Source organism: Hippocampus comes, unplaced genomic scaffold, assembly GCF_001891065.2.
Source record: "Hippocampus comes isolate QL1 unplaced genomic scaffold, H_comes_QL1_v1.1 scaffold135, whole genome shotgun sequence".
Classification (NCBI taxonomy): Eukaryota; Metazoa; Chordata; class Actinopteri; order Syngnathiformes; family Syngnathidae; genus Hippocampus; species Hippocampus comes.
In genome coordinates, this window is record NW_017805583.1 from 2,256,688 (window position 1) to 2,276,815 (window position 20,128).

The 20,128-nt window shown below is 41.2% G+C and overlaps 2 protein-coding genes across 2 annotated transcripts in view; one reads left to right on the top strand and one right to left on the bottom strand.

The window, feature by feature from the left end:
• Nucleotides 1-13,697: 13,697 nt before the first annotated feature.
• On the bottom strand, nt 13,698-19,219 carry preb (prolactin regulatory element binding). The gene is made up of 10 exons (XM_019879994.1): nt 19,068-19,219; nt 17,377-17,566; nt 17,095-17,293; nt 16,614-16,858; nt 16,417-16,497; nt 16,189-16,316; nt 15,896-16,069; nt 15,730-15,802; nt 15,482-15,641; nt 13,698-14,615 (listed from the first exon to the last, which is right to left on the bottom strand). Exons 2-10 carry the CDS (start codon nt 17,509-17,511, stop codon nt 14,521-14,523), a joined length of 1,290 nt encoding a protein of 429 aa, XP_019735553.1. The 5' UTR covers nt 17,512-17,566; nt 19,068-19,219; the 3' UTR covers nt 13,698-14,520.
• The window catches only part of adcy3a (adenylate cyclase 3a), a 31,331-nt gene continuing 29,214 nt past the window's right edge, over nt 18,012-20,128 (top strand). The window contains exon 1 of the mRNA XM_019879992.1: nt 18,012-18,370. The gene's annotated coding sequence lies outside the window, so the exon portion shown is untranslated. The remainder of the gene's footprint in view (nt 18,371-20,128) is intronic.

Sequence of the window (20,128 nt, forward strand, 5' to 3'; positions counted from 1 at the left end):
TGTGAACTTCTTTTTACACTTGTATGGTCATTAAGAATGATACTTCAAAACATTTTCAAGAGTTAAAGATTTTATCAATGTGAAAGTTTGACCCTGGAATTGATACATTTGGTTTTCATTATTTCCTGTGGGGGAAAATTCCAGCATCCCGGAATGGAATGTTCAACGTTAAAGGATACACTGTTTGACCATATTCACTACCAGTCATAAATTTGGACATATTTATCAGTCAATAGCACTAAAAAGTAGGGATGTAATGATAACAGCAACATCGCGATATTAAAATTGCCATGATATCATTGCCGTCATGTTAGGACATTTAAAAAGAGCACAAATCGGAGCGCATGACAATTAAATGACTGGCCAATCTTATTTCGTTGTCACTGCTGTTATTCATGTAGAAAACACTATTTTTCATAATATGACCTTTTTCCACAATATTGTGAGTTTTTATACCGTTTCGTTAGCTTTTCTTACTGTATATTGTCAACCTCCCCACAATATTGTGATCATTATTATATCGTGAGGTTCATAATATGATAACATCCTTTCGTGATATTTAGATACCGTTCCAGACTTATTAAAAAGTGAGTCCAGGGTTTTTGACTGGTCATGAATAACAGACGGCACATCTCTGTGGGTACACGTTCTGGACTTTGCACAAGAAATGGCAAACTATTTCCTGTTACTCTTCAGCTCAACAAACTTTGCATATGTATGCTGTTGTATTAAACAGTTCCATTCAGCAAAAACAATCCTGAACAAGAACCTCATTCCATGAACATGGCAGTGGCATTTTCATGATTTGGGCCTGTCTTGCTGCATCTGGTTCAGGTTGACTCAACATCACTGATGAAACTGAATTAGGAAATTTACCAGAAAATTGTCCCGGAAAATGTTAAGGAAATGCATCACTTAAATGAAGAAAGTGGATCAGGCAGTAAGACAAGAACTCTAACCGTGAATGTTGTTCCACTGTTAAACCAAAACAAATACAATGTTTTAAAATGGCCAAGTCAAACTCGTGTGCCTAACGGAAGGATTTATAAACAGCAGTTGATTTTTAAATTAGTTGCTCTATACAGAAAAAAAACCCCACTGTGGGTGAAAATATAATTTGTTCATGCTGTTTCTGCATAGGTCGCCGGTAGTAATCCTCACCTGACTTCAGTGCACGCAGCATGTTTTCGGTGAACACTTAGTGATGGTGTCTGCATCTATGCCCCATGGTTGACCTGATATGCCACGAAGTCTACATTTTAATATGAAAGGGCGACGTTTCAGGGCTCAAAATTTCCCCTACCATCTTGAATGCCACATGCAGTGTAGAAAATTGATATACCGTCGATGGATTTTGTGTGAAAGAGGGTAACACTCTTATGAAAGGCCCAGTCTCTTTTGTGTTTACACACATACCACTAAACAACTCAAAATTGGATTTGCTTCAGTTTACTACATGTTATCACGACAGTAGTAGGTATTGTATGGAATGTTGTGTGTGTGTGTGTGTGTATATGTGTGTGTGCGCGTGCGCATGTGCTGCTGCGTGACCACAATCATCCACTGATACATTTCCCTGCGATTGGAATAGCAGCTGCGAGCATTCACTGAAGGAAAGAGGCCCGCTGACTCGGGGACCTGCGGGGGCTGCCATGTTTTTTCTATGTTTTGGGGGCATGCTGCTAAAGTACTCAGGGTGACAGAAACTCTCTCAATTTCTTGAACCGTGTGAGCCTATATTTGACACGGTTCGAATCACTGTTGCCAGGAAAAGCCTTTGTGAAACAGTGAGCAGGAACTCACTTCTGGATGAACGCAAACCCCTCCAATCACAATGTGCCCCTCCCAAGCCTTGCTTATTTTGAAGAGGGATCACATTGAAATTTTGTCCTATTAACATGATTAAATCATGAAGTACGGCAAGCATTTTTTCCGCTCCTCCTTTTTCCAGTTCACATATGTCTACTGCCTGAAAGTGAAAGCATGGAACCTGATCACTGGAGAAAATCGAATTTGATGTATCTTATTGTTTCCAATCTCTCCCCCCGACACTCACACTGATTCAATTTAGGCCTTTCGGAGGGGTTTTGACATCACAGAGACGTTGCGATTTCTTTGAAGTTGAAACAACTACCGTGAGTAGACCCCATGAGTTGGCCCACATCCAACATACATATTATTCTAACTTTCTCTTGCCATCTGACAGTGGCTCCTCTGTGCTTTGAGAGTCCCAAGATGGAGCTCCAGCTCATTCACACCGACCACCGTTTTAACTCTTGTCCCAGCTCAGCAGCCAATAAAAAGGGCTCTTTATTAATCATTACTTTTACTTTGTGCCCATTATATAGTATGCTACACTGAGGGGGACTGTTTGACCATCCTTAAAATGAACGTGAGTCATCCTAAGATTACAAAAGCAGCTAATGCATGTAGTTCTTCTTGCAATGTTTTTAGGTATTTTTGAGTAAGGCACACAAATCCCCCGCCCCCTACAAAGAAAAAAAAAGTAGACCCGGCACTATACCGTAAGTTTTCCCCTCCTGCAGCTGCTTGCCATCTTAACTACTGTGATGGATCTAATGCAAAGAACAAAGTTGACATATACTGAATAATAAGTGTAAAATTCATGATTTTTGTTGTTGTTGTTGTTGTTGTTGAATACGTGGTTTCTGTTTTGCTATACAGTTTTCCAGATTTTCTGCAAAACACAAGGCCAGCAGTTTTGATCACGCTTGGCTGGACAAGTTCACCTGGCTCAGACATATTAAGGAAGGCATCCTTTGTAATATAAGATGCCAGATGCATTGTGGCCCCATGCAACAGAGATGCTGCTCTTGTGAGAAAGCTATCTACAAACTAAATATAATCATCACGATCATGGCATATACATGGCAAGTAATATAACATGGCAAGCAATCACTTGTTCTTCATGGTTAATTGGTACAGGACTCCCCCGCGAAAAGTGAAAAACCGAGAAGTAGGATTTGCCCCCCCCCCCCACCCCAGAAAAGTTCGTGCTTGTATGTGGATGTAATGTTTGCATTCAGTTAAATGTGAACTGAGATTTCACGGCTATACAGTAATTAACATTCATCAACATTGCCTACTGAGAGAGGCAAAAAGGCTTGTGTTGGTGGCATAGAAGGTGGCTCTCACTTGACTCGTAGGCTGGAGACGCTGACAGTGTAGTTGAGGTTTTTAAATTGGAGAAAAACATAGGGATGGTAAGCGCTACGACGTTCATCTTGTCTGATTATTAGGTTTTTTTTGTTTTTTCAGTGAAGGAAAAAAACTCTGACCGAGCTGACAGTTTCGGCTGTCACTTCAGCCTTCGCCTGAGCTGTCAGTGCGAAAACTGAAACACATTTAAACTAACTAAAACTAATACGGCCCCTCTGACCACCACCAAACATTTACACCCAGCCGTACACTCATGTGAGTGGCACTGGAGGGAAGGTGGGTGAAGTGTCTTGCCCAAGGACACAATGACACATGACTCGGACAGAGCGGGAATCCAACAGTGGACCCTCCATTTACCGAATGACCCATTCTTACCTCCAAGCCACGGCCGCCCCAATCTGTGGATGTGCCTGTTGGCATTGAAATACGCAACAGAATGGCAGCAACTGAATAGGCCCAGGTTACATACTAATAAGTAAATTGAGACCTCATCATTATTTCACTATATTCCACTATATACATTTTAGCTTGGTGGTGTGCCATGAGATTTTTATCATAGAAATATGCCTTAGCTCAATAAAAGTTGCAAAACATTACTCTTTGCCATGGCGTTCTGTTTTTCCCATCCCGCCTGTTAAAAAAAAAATAAAATAAAAAATACTCTCTTCTGCTTATTTTCACCCAAACCCAAATTTCATTTCTTTAACGAGACAGAATATGAAGAGCTGGTCAGTGACCCATTCTTCCACTGTGATGACAATCCTAAACATGTACACACCCTGCCTTTATAGTGGGCCACTTTAAGCATTTCTCAAAACAAACATGAAACAGCAAGCCACTTCTTATTCGGAGGAGATGTTTTTGTCTTTGACCAAAAGTGGTAATGAGACAAAGAAAAGGGTGGGTGGCTTGACCCGCGATCGTCTGGTTGTCTCACTCCGAGGTACTCTCGAACCACAAAAGGGTGACTTACGCCCACCGAGGCCTGTCATGATGCTTTGACTGAATAATAGGAACATTTCATACCGCGTGCATGTACCATTGGAAAGCAAGTCGAAGTCATTCTGTCTTCATTTGTCAACGTTTAAAAAGAGACGTGTGACAGCATCGGTGGTCGCTTCTGGTGTTTGCCACAAACCATGAAAGAAAGCGTGTCTGTCCCAGATGCTGTAATTGAAACTGATGGTAGACTGGTGTGGTATTACTACAATGTGTCACACTACAAAACACAAATATTATAAAGCCTGTGACAGAATTGTACACTTCATGTAGTCTAGTTTGTATATTTTACCAAAGTTTCCAAATATTGAGCAGCAGATGTTTAGCCACAGATGTTTTTCACTCTGTTCTCGCAAAGTCCTTTTCTTCAGCGCTCACTCACACGTGATTTATTTAAAGCAACACTATGCAGTGAAAGTCTTTTCACTTGAAAACAGCTTCAAAATATTTTTGACGAGACACTGGCTTGTGATGAGGCAACTATAAGTCATTGCCACTGTTAATAAAATTCAGCTACTTTAGTCAAGGCAACACAATGCGAGTTCGTCTATTTGAAGCATTACGTGACTCAAGTGCGGATTGAAAACGAAAACAATATATTTCAAATCCATCCATTTTCTGTACGACTTGTCTAGGATCATGACAGAGGCTATTCCAGATGTATATGGTAGGTGAAAGGCACTTATTCCCTTGGCGGATTTTCAGTCAATAAGATGACTGATGAGAGCGCTGCGTGGGAACTGATGCTATGGCAAGTACATGAACTTGAACCACTACACTAACAATGGCAGTCCTGTCTGCAATCTTGAAAAAGCAAATAATAATGATTAAAAATAAGCACAAACACGGTGCTGTGTGAAAATCTTTCAGACCTGGTTTAATTTAAGACAAGAGTAGAATTACTAAAATAGTTGCAGCTCTCAACTGGATTTGCTGAGGAGTGACTTGACAATGGGTTTCGTGGCAGTTTGTGGATGTTAAAAAAAAAAAAAATCAGAATCCTAAAAATAGAGTTTTAACACTGGTGGAGTAAGAATAAATAAAGAAACTTACAATAAAAAAACAGTGACTCCAAGTCCGGGCAGGTAGTGTGCATTGAGCTCTGTGATATCAGGAGACCATTTTTGGATGTTGTAGGAAGCATATTTTGCCACCTGTCCCGTGACGTGGTGCGCAGGGCAAAGTTGGAAGTCGGGCGACTGTAGCGCGGTGTCCGCGACGGGATGATTAAGTGAAGTTTCAGTCAAGCAAAGAGCCGCATAAAATGCAAAGTCTTTGTTCATCCTTGTGAGGAGGAGGAGCTCATTCTTTTTGTTGGGTTGGCAGTGTATGTTTGCACGATCAATTGATGAGAGCAGAGTTCAATGTCTTTGTTTGTCCTTGTGAGGAGAAATTCATTCTTCTTTGTTGGGTAGGCAGTGTATGTTTGCAAGACGAACTGATGGGAGCAGAGTTCAAAATCCTTGGCACATTTCCCACAATGCCTTCAGGTGCCGCTCGCCTGGTCATCCATCCATTTTCCAATCCGCTTTATCCTCACAAGGGTCACAGTGGGTGCTGGAGCCTATCGCAGCTGTCTTCGGGCACTAGGCGGGGGACAAACACCCTGAACCGGTGACCAGCCAATCGCAGGGCACGCAGAGACAAACAACCATCCACGCTCACACTCACACCTCGGACAATTTAGAGTGGTCAATCAGCCTGCCATGCATGTTTTTGGAATGTGGGAGGAAACCGGAGTACCCGAAGAAAACCCACGCAGGCCCAAGGAGAACATGCAAACTTCACACAGGAAGGCCGGAGCTGGAATCCAACCCCATACCTCTGCACTGTGAGGTTGACGCGCTAACCACTGGCCCACCGGGCCGTCTCGCCTGGTCGTTGTCACCCAAAATATTTGTTAATTTGTGAAAAATTGCATTAAAAAAAAAAAAAAGCTCCACAGTAGACTCCCTAATGCTTCGCAAGTATTTTCTCTTAAGTAGGTGGTGTCGGGTCACTGAAGTTGTCGGTAATAATGGGAACATAAGATGGCTGCCCTCTGGCTTCAGCTCTTAGGGGCCAATTATTAATCTAGTTGTATATAAATCTGTGATTTCAACTGAGTGCTATTCCGCAAAATGCCGGTCACATTTATTTCTCCCCCACCCAACAAAAAAAACAACCCTAAAATACCGGGACCGCAAATCGGGAGCGTGCGATGCAGACGTTTTTACTGTAAATCACATTAAGTCATTTAATCAGAAGACTGTGGTCATGACAAGACACATTTTTTGATCAAGTACATCAATAGAATAGCAAGTGAGTGATGATGATGATGCAACCATGCTTGCATCACGCCACACGCGAGCCAGTCACGACTGATATTGCCCAAATAAAAACAAATGATCCCAAATCTAATTCACGGCGTCATTACTGTCACTGTAGTTGTGAGACTTTTCAAACTCCAAGTCCCCATCAGCATGCAGAAATGCTCCTCAGAATTGAAAACAGTTTGCTGGTGCTGATCATTTTTCATCAATTGATAAGATATGACATCACCGTTCAGCCGTCGGCATAATGCAGAAGACACATTACGGGCGATGGGCAGTCGGTGAGCGTGTATGGACGAAGTAGGCAAAAGTGTGCAGCTGCGCACTTTTTTGGACTGAAGCATACGGAAGGACACAGGTATGCCCCTGCGAGTGCATCTGTATTAAGCAAAGCATGTTAAACAAGTTTCACTAAATCATGCTGTCTCTATGCTTTGCGCAATTGTACCACAAATAAAAGAGGTCCTGGCTTTCTTCGCGAGTCTGTGACATGCATTTCCAAAATACTGCGGAAGTCAAGAATTACAGAACACTTTTCACACTCTTTCTCTTTCAGGCCTGTTTCAATCAGCCTGTTGTATTCATTTTGACTACGAATTGGCATTCCATATTGCATTCATTGTTGTTGTTTTTAATGACAGTATTCCATCTTAAAATGTGTTTGTTTCTATGTCCTCTATATGCAGTATATCTGGTAGATGTTTTATTTCAGTGGTATAATTGTGTGATTTGGATGATCCAATTCATTATTTAAGGCCCTTACTAAGAGGTTGACAAAGAACTCAATCCATCCTTGTTTCTTTGACACTGAATGATTTATGTACAAATATGAAACACTTGAAAAAGGAGTCTTCTGAAATCACTGCGAATGCAACCTCAAAATGTAGACATTGGCGATGCATTTGATCATGTTTACTTTCAACACTTAAAAAACGACATTTTCTAAATAATTCTTAAAGGGATCGAAACATTCACAGAGTTCAAAGAAGGTACCACCCATTTTTAATGCCACTAAAGCCCCAGAAATAAGTACACCCAAAATGACTAGTGCGAAAAAGCATCTTTTAGCACCACTCATAACTTTTTTAACACAGCGAGAACAAACACTTGTGGTTCGAACTTGATGGTATTTTAGCAGCACCTCATGAACCTGTTTCGTCATTGGTTCTCTAAGGCACTCATACGGAAGATCCTCCTCAGTTGATGACACAATTAGACTCGTACTCACAAGATCCTCCTCAGTCTCACTCAGGACCACATCAACAGGATTGTCCTCAGTTGCTGTCTCTATGAGGCCCTTTTCCAGAAGAGCCGCCCCCATTTTTGGCTTTTTAAGATAATCTTCAAAATAAGCCTCCACCTTAGGTGGCTCTGTATGGCCCATATCAACAGGACCATCCTCGGTCTCTCTTGAGCCCATATCAAATGAAATGTCAGCAGTTTCTATTAAGCCCATATTAACAGGATCCTTATTAGTTGCTGTCCTTAAAATGCCCTCATCGAGAGGATTCTCTGCAGTTGTTGGCGCCAGAAGGCCCTCATCAACAGGAACACCCAGAGTTTTTGGTGCTAAAAGGTCCTCATCAACAGGATCACCCTCAGGTTTTGGCTCACCCTTAGTTCTTGGCTGTAGAAGGACCGCATAAATAGACTCCTCCTCAGTTTCAGGCTCTAGAAGACCCTCAAGAACAGGATCCTCTGCTGTTTCTGTCTCTAGAAAGCCCTCATCAAAGGGATCCTCCTCAGTTGTTGGCTCTGGAAGGCCCTCATCAACAGGACCCTCCTCAGTTCTTGGCGCTAGACGGATTCCATCAAGAGAATCCTTGTTTTCTGTCCCCGGAGGGTCCACATCAACAAGATCCTTCTCGTTTCTTGCCTCTAGAAATACTGCATCAACAGAGTCCTTCTCAGTGTCTGTCTTCAGAAGGCCCTCAGCCACAGAATGTTCTTCGGTTTCTATCTGTAGTGGGCCATCATCAAGAGAATCGCCCATAGTTCTCGGGTCGAGAAGGATAGCATCAACAGAATCCTCCTCACTTTCTGTCTCCAGGAGTCCCTCATCAACAGAATCATCTTCAGTTCCTGGCTCGAGGAGGCCCTCATCAGCAGGATCCTCCTCAGTCCTTGGCTCTCCAAGGAACCAGTGGACAGGATCATCTGGTGTCTTCCTCCAAACTGCAGTGAATGTTTTATCCTTGATTCTTGGCCCAAACCGGCCTTCAAGATCAAGATTAGTTTGCCTCAACCGATTCATGAGATGTTTCAATTCTGTGATCTCGTGTTGATAAACTTGTTCCCTTTTTTGCTCATTTTCAAAGTAGTATTGATATTGTTCTTCGTCAATAGGGAACTTTGAGTCTATGATGACTATCTTCAGGTTGGAAAACTGTTGCTCTCGAAGGGATGTGTATTCTTCCAGCTGCTCCCTCACCATTTTGCTTTGTTCATAAAGGCCATGTAACTTATTTTTGACCCTTTCATTCTCTGTCCATGTTTTTTCCATGAAGGACTTGCTGTCATGCATACAAATTGTGAGGTCATGACATTCTTGTAATGCAGAATTGAGTCTCTGCGCTTCTGTTGAAAGATGATAGGTGTCTGTATCATAATGGTCCTCTTGAAAGTGTCTGCATACCAAACTGTCATTGAGGGTCTGTGTCGTTTCGTATCTGTTTTTCCTGTTTTCATTGTCTGCTCTCAATTCTGCCTCCGTCTTCACCTCATGATATTTTACACTCTTGTTTTCCTGATGTGTCTTCGGGTTTTCATTGTCTGCATCAATTTCCAAGTTCAGACAAGGTTCAATCAGAGTGTCTTTGTGTCGTTGAGGATCATTAATTTGTGCCCTCGAGTCTTTCTTGTCACTTTTCATCTTTGCTTCCAGCTGCCCTTCGTCAAAGGTTTCCGTTTCACGTGCTTTGTCGAAGAGACATAATTCTTGATGGATGTTTTGTATCAATATATTATTGGGAGTGTCAATGTCCTCTGTGACTTCTTGTTGATCATCTATTTCCCACTCTTGCGATATTAAAACGTCATCTTTACAGAAGAGGCTAAAGCGAACCTCATCACTGGTCAACTCAGGATCTCCGGAAGATGTTTCCATGCGGGTAGTCTTTTGTTTCTGTTGATTTTGGGCAGATCTATATCCTTCAAGCTCTTCACTAACCATCGTGTCCTCTTTTAAGAGGTTGCTGTTTTCAAGGCCATGAAGCTTGTTGCACAGCTTTTCATTCTCTGCCCATCCCTTCTCTTCGTCATCTATCCTCCTTATGATGTCATTTTGATCTTTCAATTCGGCCTTTCGGCTCTGCGCCTCCATTCTCCTACAATACATTTCTCTTTGATTTGTGTCCCTCTGAGATTCAGCATGTGACGAGTCAGCAAGCCAAGTCCCCCGGCTCTTATTTTTCATGTCATTTTTTGTGAGGATGTTTTCTTGGGTTACCAATGTTTCATTTTGTTTGTCGATCCATACACTCTGGGTTTCAACGTCAGCCAGCACATCTGGAAATGTATTCTTATCATCGAGAGTGGACTTATGTCCGAGAACCTTAACTTGTGTCCTCAATTCCTCCTCCTTTGTTTCCATCTTCTCACACTGGCATGTGAGCAATGCCACTTCATCACTCAGGGACTTAATTTTATCCATTAGGCTGTTCTTTGTGACTTCGAGAACTTTAACGTGCGCCTTCAGGTCTTCATTCTCTGTCTCCATCTTGAAACTCGGCGATTCAAACAGCACCGTAGTAAGATTGAAAAGTCTGTTCTGCTCACTCGGAATGTCATGTTGAGGATCCTTCATTTGTTCTTTAAAGTCTTTGCCCTCAGTGTTCGTTTCCAGTTCAAATTTGGCGCTATCAAAAGGCTCCCCTATGTGCGCTTTTTTCAAGAGACACTCGTTACATTTTTTTGTCACAAATAACTCTTCCATCTGCTCCAGCTGACTTTGAAGATCCCGTATTATTTGTCTCAAACTGGTGACGAGGGTATTAAGCTCCTCGGTGACTTCTCGTTGATAAGCTATCTCCCGTTTTTGCTTTTCGATCATATGATCTTTACTGTAGATGAGAAACTGAACTTGCTCACTGGAGAGTTCATGGTCCTTTAAAGCTGACCTTAGGTGTGCAATTTGTTGACTCTGTTGAGTTTGAACTGATTTGTTTTTTTCCAGCTCGTCTCTGATCATCTCGTTCTGCTTTTTTAAAAAGGTATTGTTTTCATCAAGGTCAAGCAGTTTGTTGCTCAAATTTTTGTTCTCCACAAATCCACGCTTCATGAGAGTTTCAGCTTCATCCATCCGCCTGATTAAGTCGTCTTGATCTTGAAGCATGGACCGAACTGTCTGCAACTCTGTTCTCAGACGATGAATCTCTGTTTGATTTTTGTCACTCTGAGTTTCAATTTGATACAGGTCGGAAATTAGATTCTCTGTGCTTTCATTGATGATGATGACATTTTTTTTCAAAACCTTTGCTACCGCACAAAGGTTTTCATTTTGTTTCCCAATCCTCACAGTCTGATTTTGAAGATGTGCCAGTGCATGATGGAAAAATTCATTCTCCTTCAAAAGACCGTCATCGTTTTCTTGAAAATACTTGACTTGTTCCTTCAACTGTCCATTCTCTGTATCCATCTTCAATTTCTGGCATTCCAGCAGTGCTTCGTTGAGGAGCCTGTATTGCTCATCGAGAACACTCTTGATTTCTTCAAGAACTTGAAGTTGTGCCCTCAAGTCGTCTTTCCCCTTTTCCATCGTCATGCCATATAATTCAAGACAGGGTAGCTCTTTCCTGAGAAACCTATTCTTTTCAGTTGCCATGGCCTTGTCTCCTTGCCCCTTAACCTGTTTGCCCACAACTGTCTCCATTGTGGTTCAATCTAGACTGCCTTGCTTAAACCAGGATCTATAACTTGTGCATCCGATTGTCCGGTCGCCGTTCCCCATCTTGAAACTGTCTGCGATCCAAATAGCACAGAATTCTGATCAAATTATTTCACTCCAGAGCATTCTGAATAAATCTGCAATGTGACAAGGGATAGTTTAAAGGTGGTCTTTATGACATCATCAGAGAGAATGTGTGACTTTGGTCTATGGTGTCATCAAACTGACAAGTGAAATACCGTGTGTATTCTTGCTTCATGGTCATTGACAAACGGGCGAGGAACGGGCGAGGATGTCAAAGTGCTTTAACACCGTCTTCCAATTCACATTCTGATCACAGCATGGGGAGCAACTGGTGTTCAGCGCCTCACTCAAGTATACTGCAACATGGTCACAAGGGCTTAGGGTTTGACCCACACAACCATCGGGTTAGGAGATGACCACTGCACCACTTGAGACACGCCGCCCTTCATCTTGATGCAGGACCGCTCTTTACCAACCTGTACAAGCTCGACAGAGGTTCAGTAAATACTAAACTCTAAAATGAAACGCTTCAAGGGAACGTCAACCTCTGCCACAACCACCACCACACTGGATCTAAAATTGAGGCGGGTCTACAATGGTAAACCAAGATTAATTTGAATTTTACTTTTGAAATGCACTGTCAGAGCCACGATACTCTATAATTCTATTTAATTGCGGACCTCAATCTTAGAGACAGCCATTGAAAATGCCATTAAAACTTGGATAGCAAAATCAGATTTTGCATATACGGTATATGACCCTTACTGAAACGAAAACACATAACTTCCAACCACAACTGTAAATATGGGATTAAATTACGACTTCTCTGTTTGTGTACAGTCAAACGACCATTTTTTTTCATCAAAATCTTGATTTTCTGAAGTGCAGAAAAACATCCGGTGCAGTCCTCAATCTTTAGGCGTTCAGCTCATCACCCACTCGATTGATACAAGCACTGTCATTTAGCATGCCGTATACATGAAGAATCCTCCAAAGCCTGTTCCCATGTAGGTTGGCAACATTTTTTTTTAAGTCCAAAAAATTGATGTACATTTGCCTTTGGCACTTATTGCCTACTCCTCATTAGCAAACTACTCTCGCATGTCTCAAGTTTGAAGGGCAATTCTCCAGACTGCATGCTTGAAAATGGAATACTACAAAATAATCAATCTCTGTACACACTTGTCATCTATGCCGTCTGATTCTATGCACTGCAAAATAGCAATTAAGTCTGAAGCCTGCACTCACTAATATCTAATTTTAGTCATGCTCAGATAAGAGTGTCATGTGCCCAGCAGAGGGCGACATTCAAATCTCTCAAAATATTTTTTAAACAAATTATGCTATTAATTTACTGCATTGCATCTACCATGGTTTGTAATAGCTGGCGACAAAAATTTTTTTCACGACACACACCTGCCGCTTTCGAGAGACCAGAAGAATAAATGACTTTGGGAATGGAATGTCATCAACAAGAGAGATTTGGAAATAAAAAGCTTGTATGGACAAAATAAACTTCTGCAGTCATCCCCGTCCCTCTTTCAACGAACACAACCGAAACAAACTTCCATAAACAAAAGACCTTTTTAAATAGATTTTTTTTTTTTTTTAATGTATGAAGGGGCGGCCCAGTAGTTGACCTCACAGTGCAGAGATACCGGGTTCAATTCCAGCTCTGGCCTTCCTGTGTGGAGTTTGCATGTTCTCCCCGTTCTTGCGTGGGTTTTCTCCGGGTCCTCCGGTTTCCTCCCACATTCCAAAAACATGCATGGCAGGCTGATCGAACACTCCGAATTGTCCCTAGGTGCGAGTGTGGGCGTGAATGGTTGTTCGTTTCTGTGTGCCCTGCGATTGGCTGGCAACCGATTCAGGGTGTCTCCTGCCTACTGCCCGAAGACAGCTGGGATAGGCTCCAGCATCCCCCGCACCCTAGTGAGGATCAAGCAGTTCGGAAAATGAATGAATGTATGAAGGGCTCATTCCAAGTTTATTCACCCTCAATTCTTCAGAACACTGACAAAACTTCCATCACAACAATTTGTAACAGGCCCAGGGAACACACACTGATTATGGATGGTATCCATTAAAACACAGTTCAAATCTTAAATGTCTTCATTGTCTTCAATTCTGGCTTTCATCACTTTGAATCCCAAGTGCATGCTTAAAGTACTACTTTTTGTAATGGGATTCATATCTACGATATTAAGAGGGCCAATGCATTTATGGATTCCTTGAGGTTCCCGTAGTCAGTCAGGTACATAATTTTTTTTGCTGCAAGTAACAGTATTGTCTTCAAAGAAGTTGAAATCATTGAAACTTTTATTCACATTTTTACATCTGCAGTCGGAATTTTTGAAATTCATTTCAACATGACAGGTTTAATCATTCTGGCAACATCTAACATTTTTAATTTGTTTCAAAATATCAAACATTGTTTCATTGATAACAATGTAACAGAGCCAATGTGCGGCAAGGTTCAACCATGAATAGTGGTGGTGAATAAAACACAAACACGCTCTATTTTTATAATTTACCAATCCAGTATTTGTCGGGGAAAAAGACAAAAAAAGACATCCCAGAATACATTTCATTTGCAACCAGCCCTTGATGAGAGATGCACGCTGCCCTGGTCGATGCTGCCCCCTAGTGTATAAAAGTTAAATGGCGGTCTCTTGAGAGTAAACAAATTAGATTTGACACACATGGGCTCTCTTGTAGCTGTAAACCTGTGTATTTATATTATTTAGTCAATATTACATTTCTATATATACATGTCTATGTATACATATATCGATTATTTGTCGTTATGTTGATTAGAAATATTTTATGAGGGATACTTTGAACTTTCAATATTCAATGTGACCTTTAACATGATTCCCAAGAGAGGTGACCAATGATATTAATCAAAACACTTAAAATCCCATTTTGGGTGTCTCTGTTTTGCAATCATGTCAGAGATGGGGGAAAAAACCCTGAGTAGGCACATAGGGAGATGTCGGCACCATAAAAGCAGTTTAAAGTCAGTGGTGCAGCACTGGTGGATTTGGATGTGTTGGATAGATCGGCCTGCAAAGCATGTGCGCAAGCTCCTCATGAATAACCTGTGCGAATGCAGAAAATTCAAAAAAAGCCTGGGAAGAGATACTGGAGGAGCAGGACAATTCCCACCACCACAAGTCCACAGAAGAACATCACCAACCAGAAGGGAAATGTTCCTGAAGAGAACAAGAAAGACACAGGTAAGTTCATATGGAGATTTGTCTCATTTGATATACTCCAATAATACATACCCGATTCCAATGAAGTTGGAACATTATGTTAAATATAAATTAAAAACAATACAATGATTTGCAAATCATGTTCAACTTACATTTAATTGAATACACTACAAAGACAAGATCATGTTCAAACTGATTAATGGTGCCTTCACAGATGTCTTTTAAGTTACCCATCCCATTTGCACGAACACGGTGCCATTCCATCACAGATGCTGGTTTATGAACTCTGCCTGTTGTCGGTTTTTGATGTAATGGTGCCTGATTGATCGAAAAGTCACAAGCATTCAATGTTGTTTTTCAGCCTTGCCACTTATACATGCAGTGATTTCTCCAGATTCTCTGAACCTTTTGATATTATGGACCGCAGATGATGAAATCACAAAATTCCTTTCCAATTGTACGTTGAGGAACATTGTCCTTAAACTAACCCACTATTTTCTCACGCAATTGTTCACAAAGTGATGAACCTCGCCCCATCTTTGCTTGTGAAAGACTGAGAAATTCAAGGAAGCTCTTTTTATATTTCATCTGTGGGGTTTTCCAAACAGGTGTTTGATGAGCATTCCTCAACTTTCTGAGTCTTTTTGGCCACCTGTCCCATTTTTTTTTTTTTTGAACGGGTTGCAGTTATTTGCTGGAAACAATAATGTTTATCAGTTTAAGCATGACATAATCTTGCCTGTCTTTGCAGAGTATTCAATTAAATATAAGGGTGAACATGATTTATGTTTGATTTATGTTTAACACAACATGCCAACTTCATGAGAATTAGGCTTGTAAATTGATGTGAGTGCGGGACGTACTTTGGTTGTGGACAGCATGTAGCTGACAGCGGCTGTCGACAGCCACACTCAACATGACAGTTTCATTGTTTCCTTTGATATTTTGGCCTTTGAATGCGTCGGGCAGGAACGCCAGGTCTGTCACAACAATCGCATGGGATTCCTTCACGTAATACAACCTCTGCACAGACATGTACACACGAAAGACAAAGTTATCATGAGAGAGCAGGGCCATTCTAATCATTCAAGTCTTTCAACAATGCAACTACCTGAAGGGAGAAAGCAATGTAGATCGCTACTGATCCTGTTACTGTTCCCAGTCCAAGAAATGTTCCAGAGTCACTGTTGGAGACAAAATCGGTTGAACCTGATCGTCTGGAACAGATGGCCCAACCCAACCGCACTCCAAACACACTCCGTGGAATTTAACCTTACCTGACAGCAAGGCTTGAGATGACCTCTGCCCCACAGGGAGCTGTCAACATGGGCAGGAAGCTTTTGCCGTCCCACTTAGTGAGGTAACACGGTGGAGGTTTTCGGTCTCGTTTATGCGGGATTTGAACTGTGTAAAGCCTCAGTGCATCTTTTTGGTCTTCTACCTTTCCGAATCTGAAGTACACGACACATTCATGTTAACACGTCATTGTCGTCCTTATGACAATCATTTACCGTTCCACTGATATGACCAAGATGATGATTATGAAGAGGAACTTTTTTTTTTTTTTTACCTGCAAGCCAAATACCGATATGTCTTTTCAGCTATCTGAGGCATGGTTTCATGCCATTTAAGAGCCATAACTTGTTGGTTGTTGCGCCATACACTGCAAGCAAAATCTCTGCCAACAGTTACCAGGTGCTGCATGGAAACAATAGATATTGTAACAAAGAAGTAAACGTCATGTTTTTTTTTCCTAGTCACATTAGTACGGTATGACAAAGAGGCTTTTGAGCGCAACCTTGTTTCCTGAGCTCAGATCCAGGTCTTCTATTTCCCCTTCATGCGCTTTGAAGTCAAGCTTTTTCTTTAGGGATGGAAACTGGAAGGAAAATATATTTAGGATTGAACCGATTTCCTCGACTTCAAGCAATAGTATACATAAAATCGACATCTACTGAAGTTATCCTGAATAGATGACGACATCGTAATGCTTACCTCCCAAACTCTGATGTGTCCGTCTGTGCCTCCTGTCAGGAGCAAGCTCAGGTCATGACTAAATCTGACCACCTTTTGGAGTGGGTCCACAGGGTTCAGATCTGACTGCAGTTCAGCCAGTTCTGTCACAGAGATGTGTGTTGTCTCATCCTTCGTATCAGACCCAGAGACAGCAGCCACGTCCTTTTCAACTTTGTTTCTCTTCCCACCTCGTTGCCTGGCATTACCTTTTTGCACGTTGTTTTCTATATGGAAGACACAGATTTTGCAGGATGTAGGCATTTTGCACAGATACGTACAAGACTGATACTGTACATACTGCAGGATAATGAATGAATAGTCCTGAGACTTTACATATTTCAGGCAAAGATTTTGAGAAGGACGTCACAAAAGATTAGTAGGTTTTCTTAAGAATTCTGAGATGGACCTCCGCCCTCTCTGGGATAGAAGTAGAGATTCAGGTCAAAGTCGCACTGCATACCATCATTAGCAGCAGCCTTGCCTTCACTTTTCTGTGTGCAGTCATCAACTTTCATCAAAGAGCATGTTCCATCTTGACCTGCAGCTATCACCCCATCGCCTAACGCCAAATTCATGGTGGCACGCGTGTCAGTGTCGTGTGAGTGAAGCAGGCTGGCACTGTACTGGCTTTCTCCAACCAACTGCAGCTCCAGGAAGTGCTGTAATACACAGTCAGGAATCACTTGGGCACAAGACGTGTCAGTTGATAGACATTCATGCATAACTTTTGCACTGCGCTTACCACACTATTCTTGATGCCAGTATTGGAAGGCCCCCCTCCTCCTGCTATCACCACTAGTCCTGCTTTAGGGTCGACTTTTATGGAGTACAGGGGAAAGGGGGCTCTGTAGAGATCTGGCACCTTCCGTTTGCCCATTGCTGGCCTAAAATTCACTCACAGTTCTTCATACAAGCTCTGCATTCAAGCCCACCTGTAGCAAAACATATGAGCATTGGTTTGTTTTTTGTTTTTTCCCCACCACCTCTGCCCTTTTATCTGCGAGCAGAGGCTCAAAGGTGTCACCTACAGGATGGTGCGCTTTGAAAGGTCTGGAAAAAAAATTAAAGGAAATTAAGTAAATTATAGAAATAAAATGCAACACCCGATCTTTGGTCTTTCTTTGCGCTCTCTTGAAACAAAAAATACAGAAAAATAAACAGTGACAAAAATTCCCATTTTGTCATTATTTCAAATTGATTGATCTGGCCACGAAACATTCTGCACAGGAGGAGGAAGAGATGTTTTTATTTATAACATGCCTATTTCATATAGTAGAATGACACAATTGACTTAATGCAGTGGTGTAACATTACCGATGTTGTAATAGAGCTGCACGTCAGGAAACAGCTTGAAGCAGGAAAGTTCTCAAACTGTATGTTATGGTAACATTACTTCATGGTGTCGACCACATTTATTAACGCTGAATAGCGTATCCGCATAAAAATCTATAATAAATAATATTGTGGCGCTGTGAGGACTTTCTCAATATCTTCACAAAACCCGTTTTACTTGTTTTAACCATACTGTTACTTGAATATGTTTGTATATGGGTTTGCTGTGTTTAATTACTGGTTTGGTCAGTTTAATTAAGACTTAAGCCCTTAGAGTCTCTCGTATGGTTGTGGCTATCTTGGCAGTGAGGCAGCTATTTTAGATTACATTTTAATTCAACACATACATATTCCTGGCTTTAAAGTTTCCAAGTTTGAAGTTACCAGCACAAGATTGTTCACGCGTGAGTTATTTTCAGTTTTCATTTGGTGCAGTTATTGCATTTTGGGGGGGTCAACATTTTGTTGTTGTTATTTTTTTAATCTAAATCTAAAAAAAACATGCTAAAGATGACGTCAATGTTTGCAAGTTATCAAGGATGTTTGCCTTGTCAGCAAAAATGGTTCCATCCTCTCTTAAAGCGCCAGCGCGCAATAAACAGCATCACCTGTGACGCTTGGTTGTATTTATCTTAAGTTTTTTTCCATTTGCAATAGTTTGTAGATTGTTTTTTACGGTTACGGCAACATGTTTTAAAAAAATGTACCCAGGAGGTTGCACAAAATAATCTGTCTCTACTTGTAAAATAAAATTTTCTCCTCTAATGTATGGCAATATCAGAGAAAAACAGTTCATGTGAATATCATTGTGTTACATGTCAGATTTATCCAATTACTTAATTCCTGATCAAAAATCCATTCAATTTAAACACTTAAAACAGCTAATTTCTGAAATGGCAGCAAATTAGACGAATTAATGCATCGACGTATAGTGATGTACAAACAAGCACAACACTTCACTAGGAAGCATTATTTTAAGACGAGTGAGTGAACTATTATATGCCACCAAGTGTGCATTCTCGTCCAATAGCTAAAGGCAAGTTAGCACGGCTCGCTGCTAGTATACCGTCATGTTTGATTATTACATTTGAGGTCGCCTACCTGTGCAAATGGTTCCGTAACCCTCATGTAGGCATTTCATCGGGGTTACAAAGTGCTACAGCCGATTATTTCATTATGACCAGCTTCGATCAAAGTCTTGTGATGTGTAAAATGGCCGACGCGTCCATGATGCAACGCGAAGTGACGACACGTTCAGACAGCTCACATCTACTTCCCGAACACGTCAGCAGCCACCGTCGACGTAAACTGTGCCATGACGTTCCCACAAAACTGCTCATATTTTTTTAACACCTACAAATACGTGTATCATTTTGAAAAGGAACTGTCATTTGCATTGCATGCCCCGAATCATAGCTTCTGGTGATAGAAGATTTAAAATAATAATGAGAAGAATTAGTGGCATGGATGAAACTGCATGCTTGTTCACCTTGGATGTGTGCAATAAATCATAGGCTAATCCTTAAAAAAATAACGAGAGTGGAATACAACTACTTAGAAAGACAAACCTGGGTACGATGTCATCCAAAATATAATCGATCGTGGCTACACCATTGCAGTTGCAATTAAATTACAGTTGATTAATGAGTGATAGGTTTTAATCTGTTTTCCTCAGCAGCATGTTAATTTTGTGCAAAATGTTTTGGGTGCATTACTCATTGATGATGCATTAAAATACATTTAAATGCACGACATTGCCTGTAGACTACACTTCTAATGCAGTTTATGTCAGCAACCAACATTCCACGGATATTATAAAATCAAGATTTAATATCACTAACGGTATGGAATACTAGGTTGTTGTCAGATTGCACTTATCGGAAAATAGATGGCCAACAACGTGTGTAATGATGATGGTAAGCACGGGGGTTCAGAGGAAAAATCAATAGGCACAGGCCTTCTAGCAATGTACAGTAATTGTCAGAAAGGTTGCAACAGAAGCGTGAATCTGCATTTGATTAGTCAGAATCAAGTGCCCTCAGTATGATTTGTTCATTTGATATACAGTAATGTCAGTTCTGTCAGATTCATGACACATTGAAGCATCTTGACATTTTTGACTGACACACACACACACACACACACACACATATATATATATA

What these genes read in the sequence shown, in the direction of transcription:
- preb (XM_019879994.1), bottom strand. Translation starts at nt 17,511, where the DNA reads ATGGGCAAACGGAAGGTGCCAGATCTCTACAGAGCCCCCTTTCCCCTG. An exon ending in CAAGGCTGCTGCTAATGATG is followed by an intron (nt 16,859 to 17,094) that starts GTATGCAGTGCG and finishes TCTTCCATATAG; the next exon opens with AAAACAACGTGCAAAAAGGT. An exon ending in GACACATCAGAGTTTGGGAG is followed by an intron (nt 16,498 to 16,613) that starts GTAAGCATTACG and finishes TTTTCCTTCCAG; the next exon opens with TTTCCATCCCTAAAGAAAAA.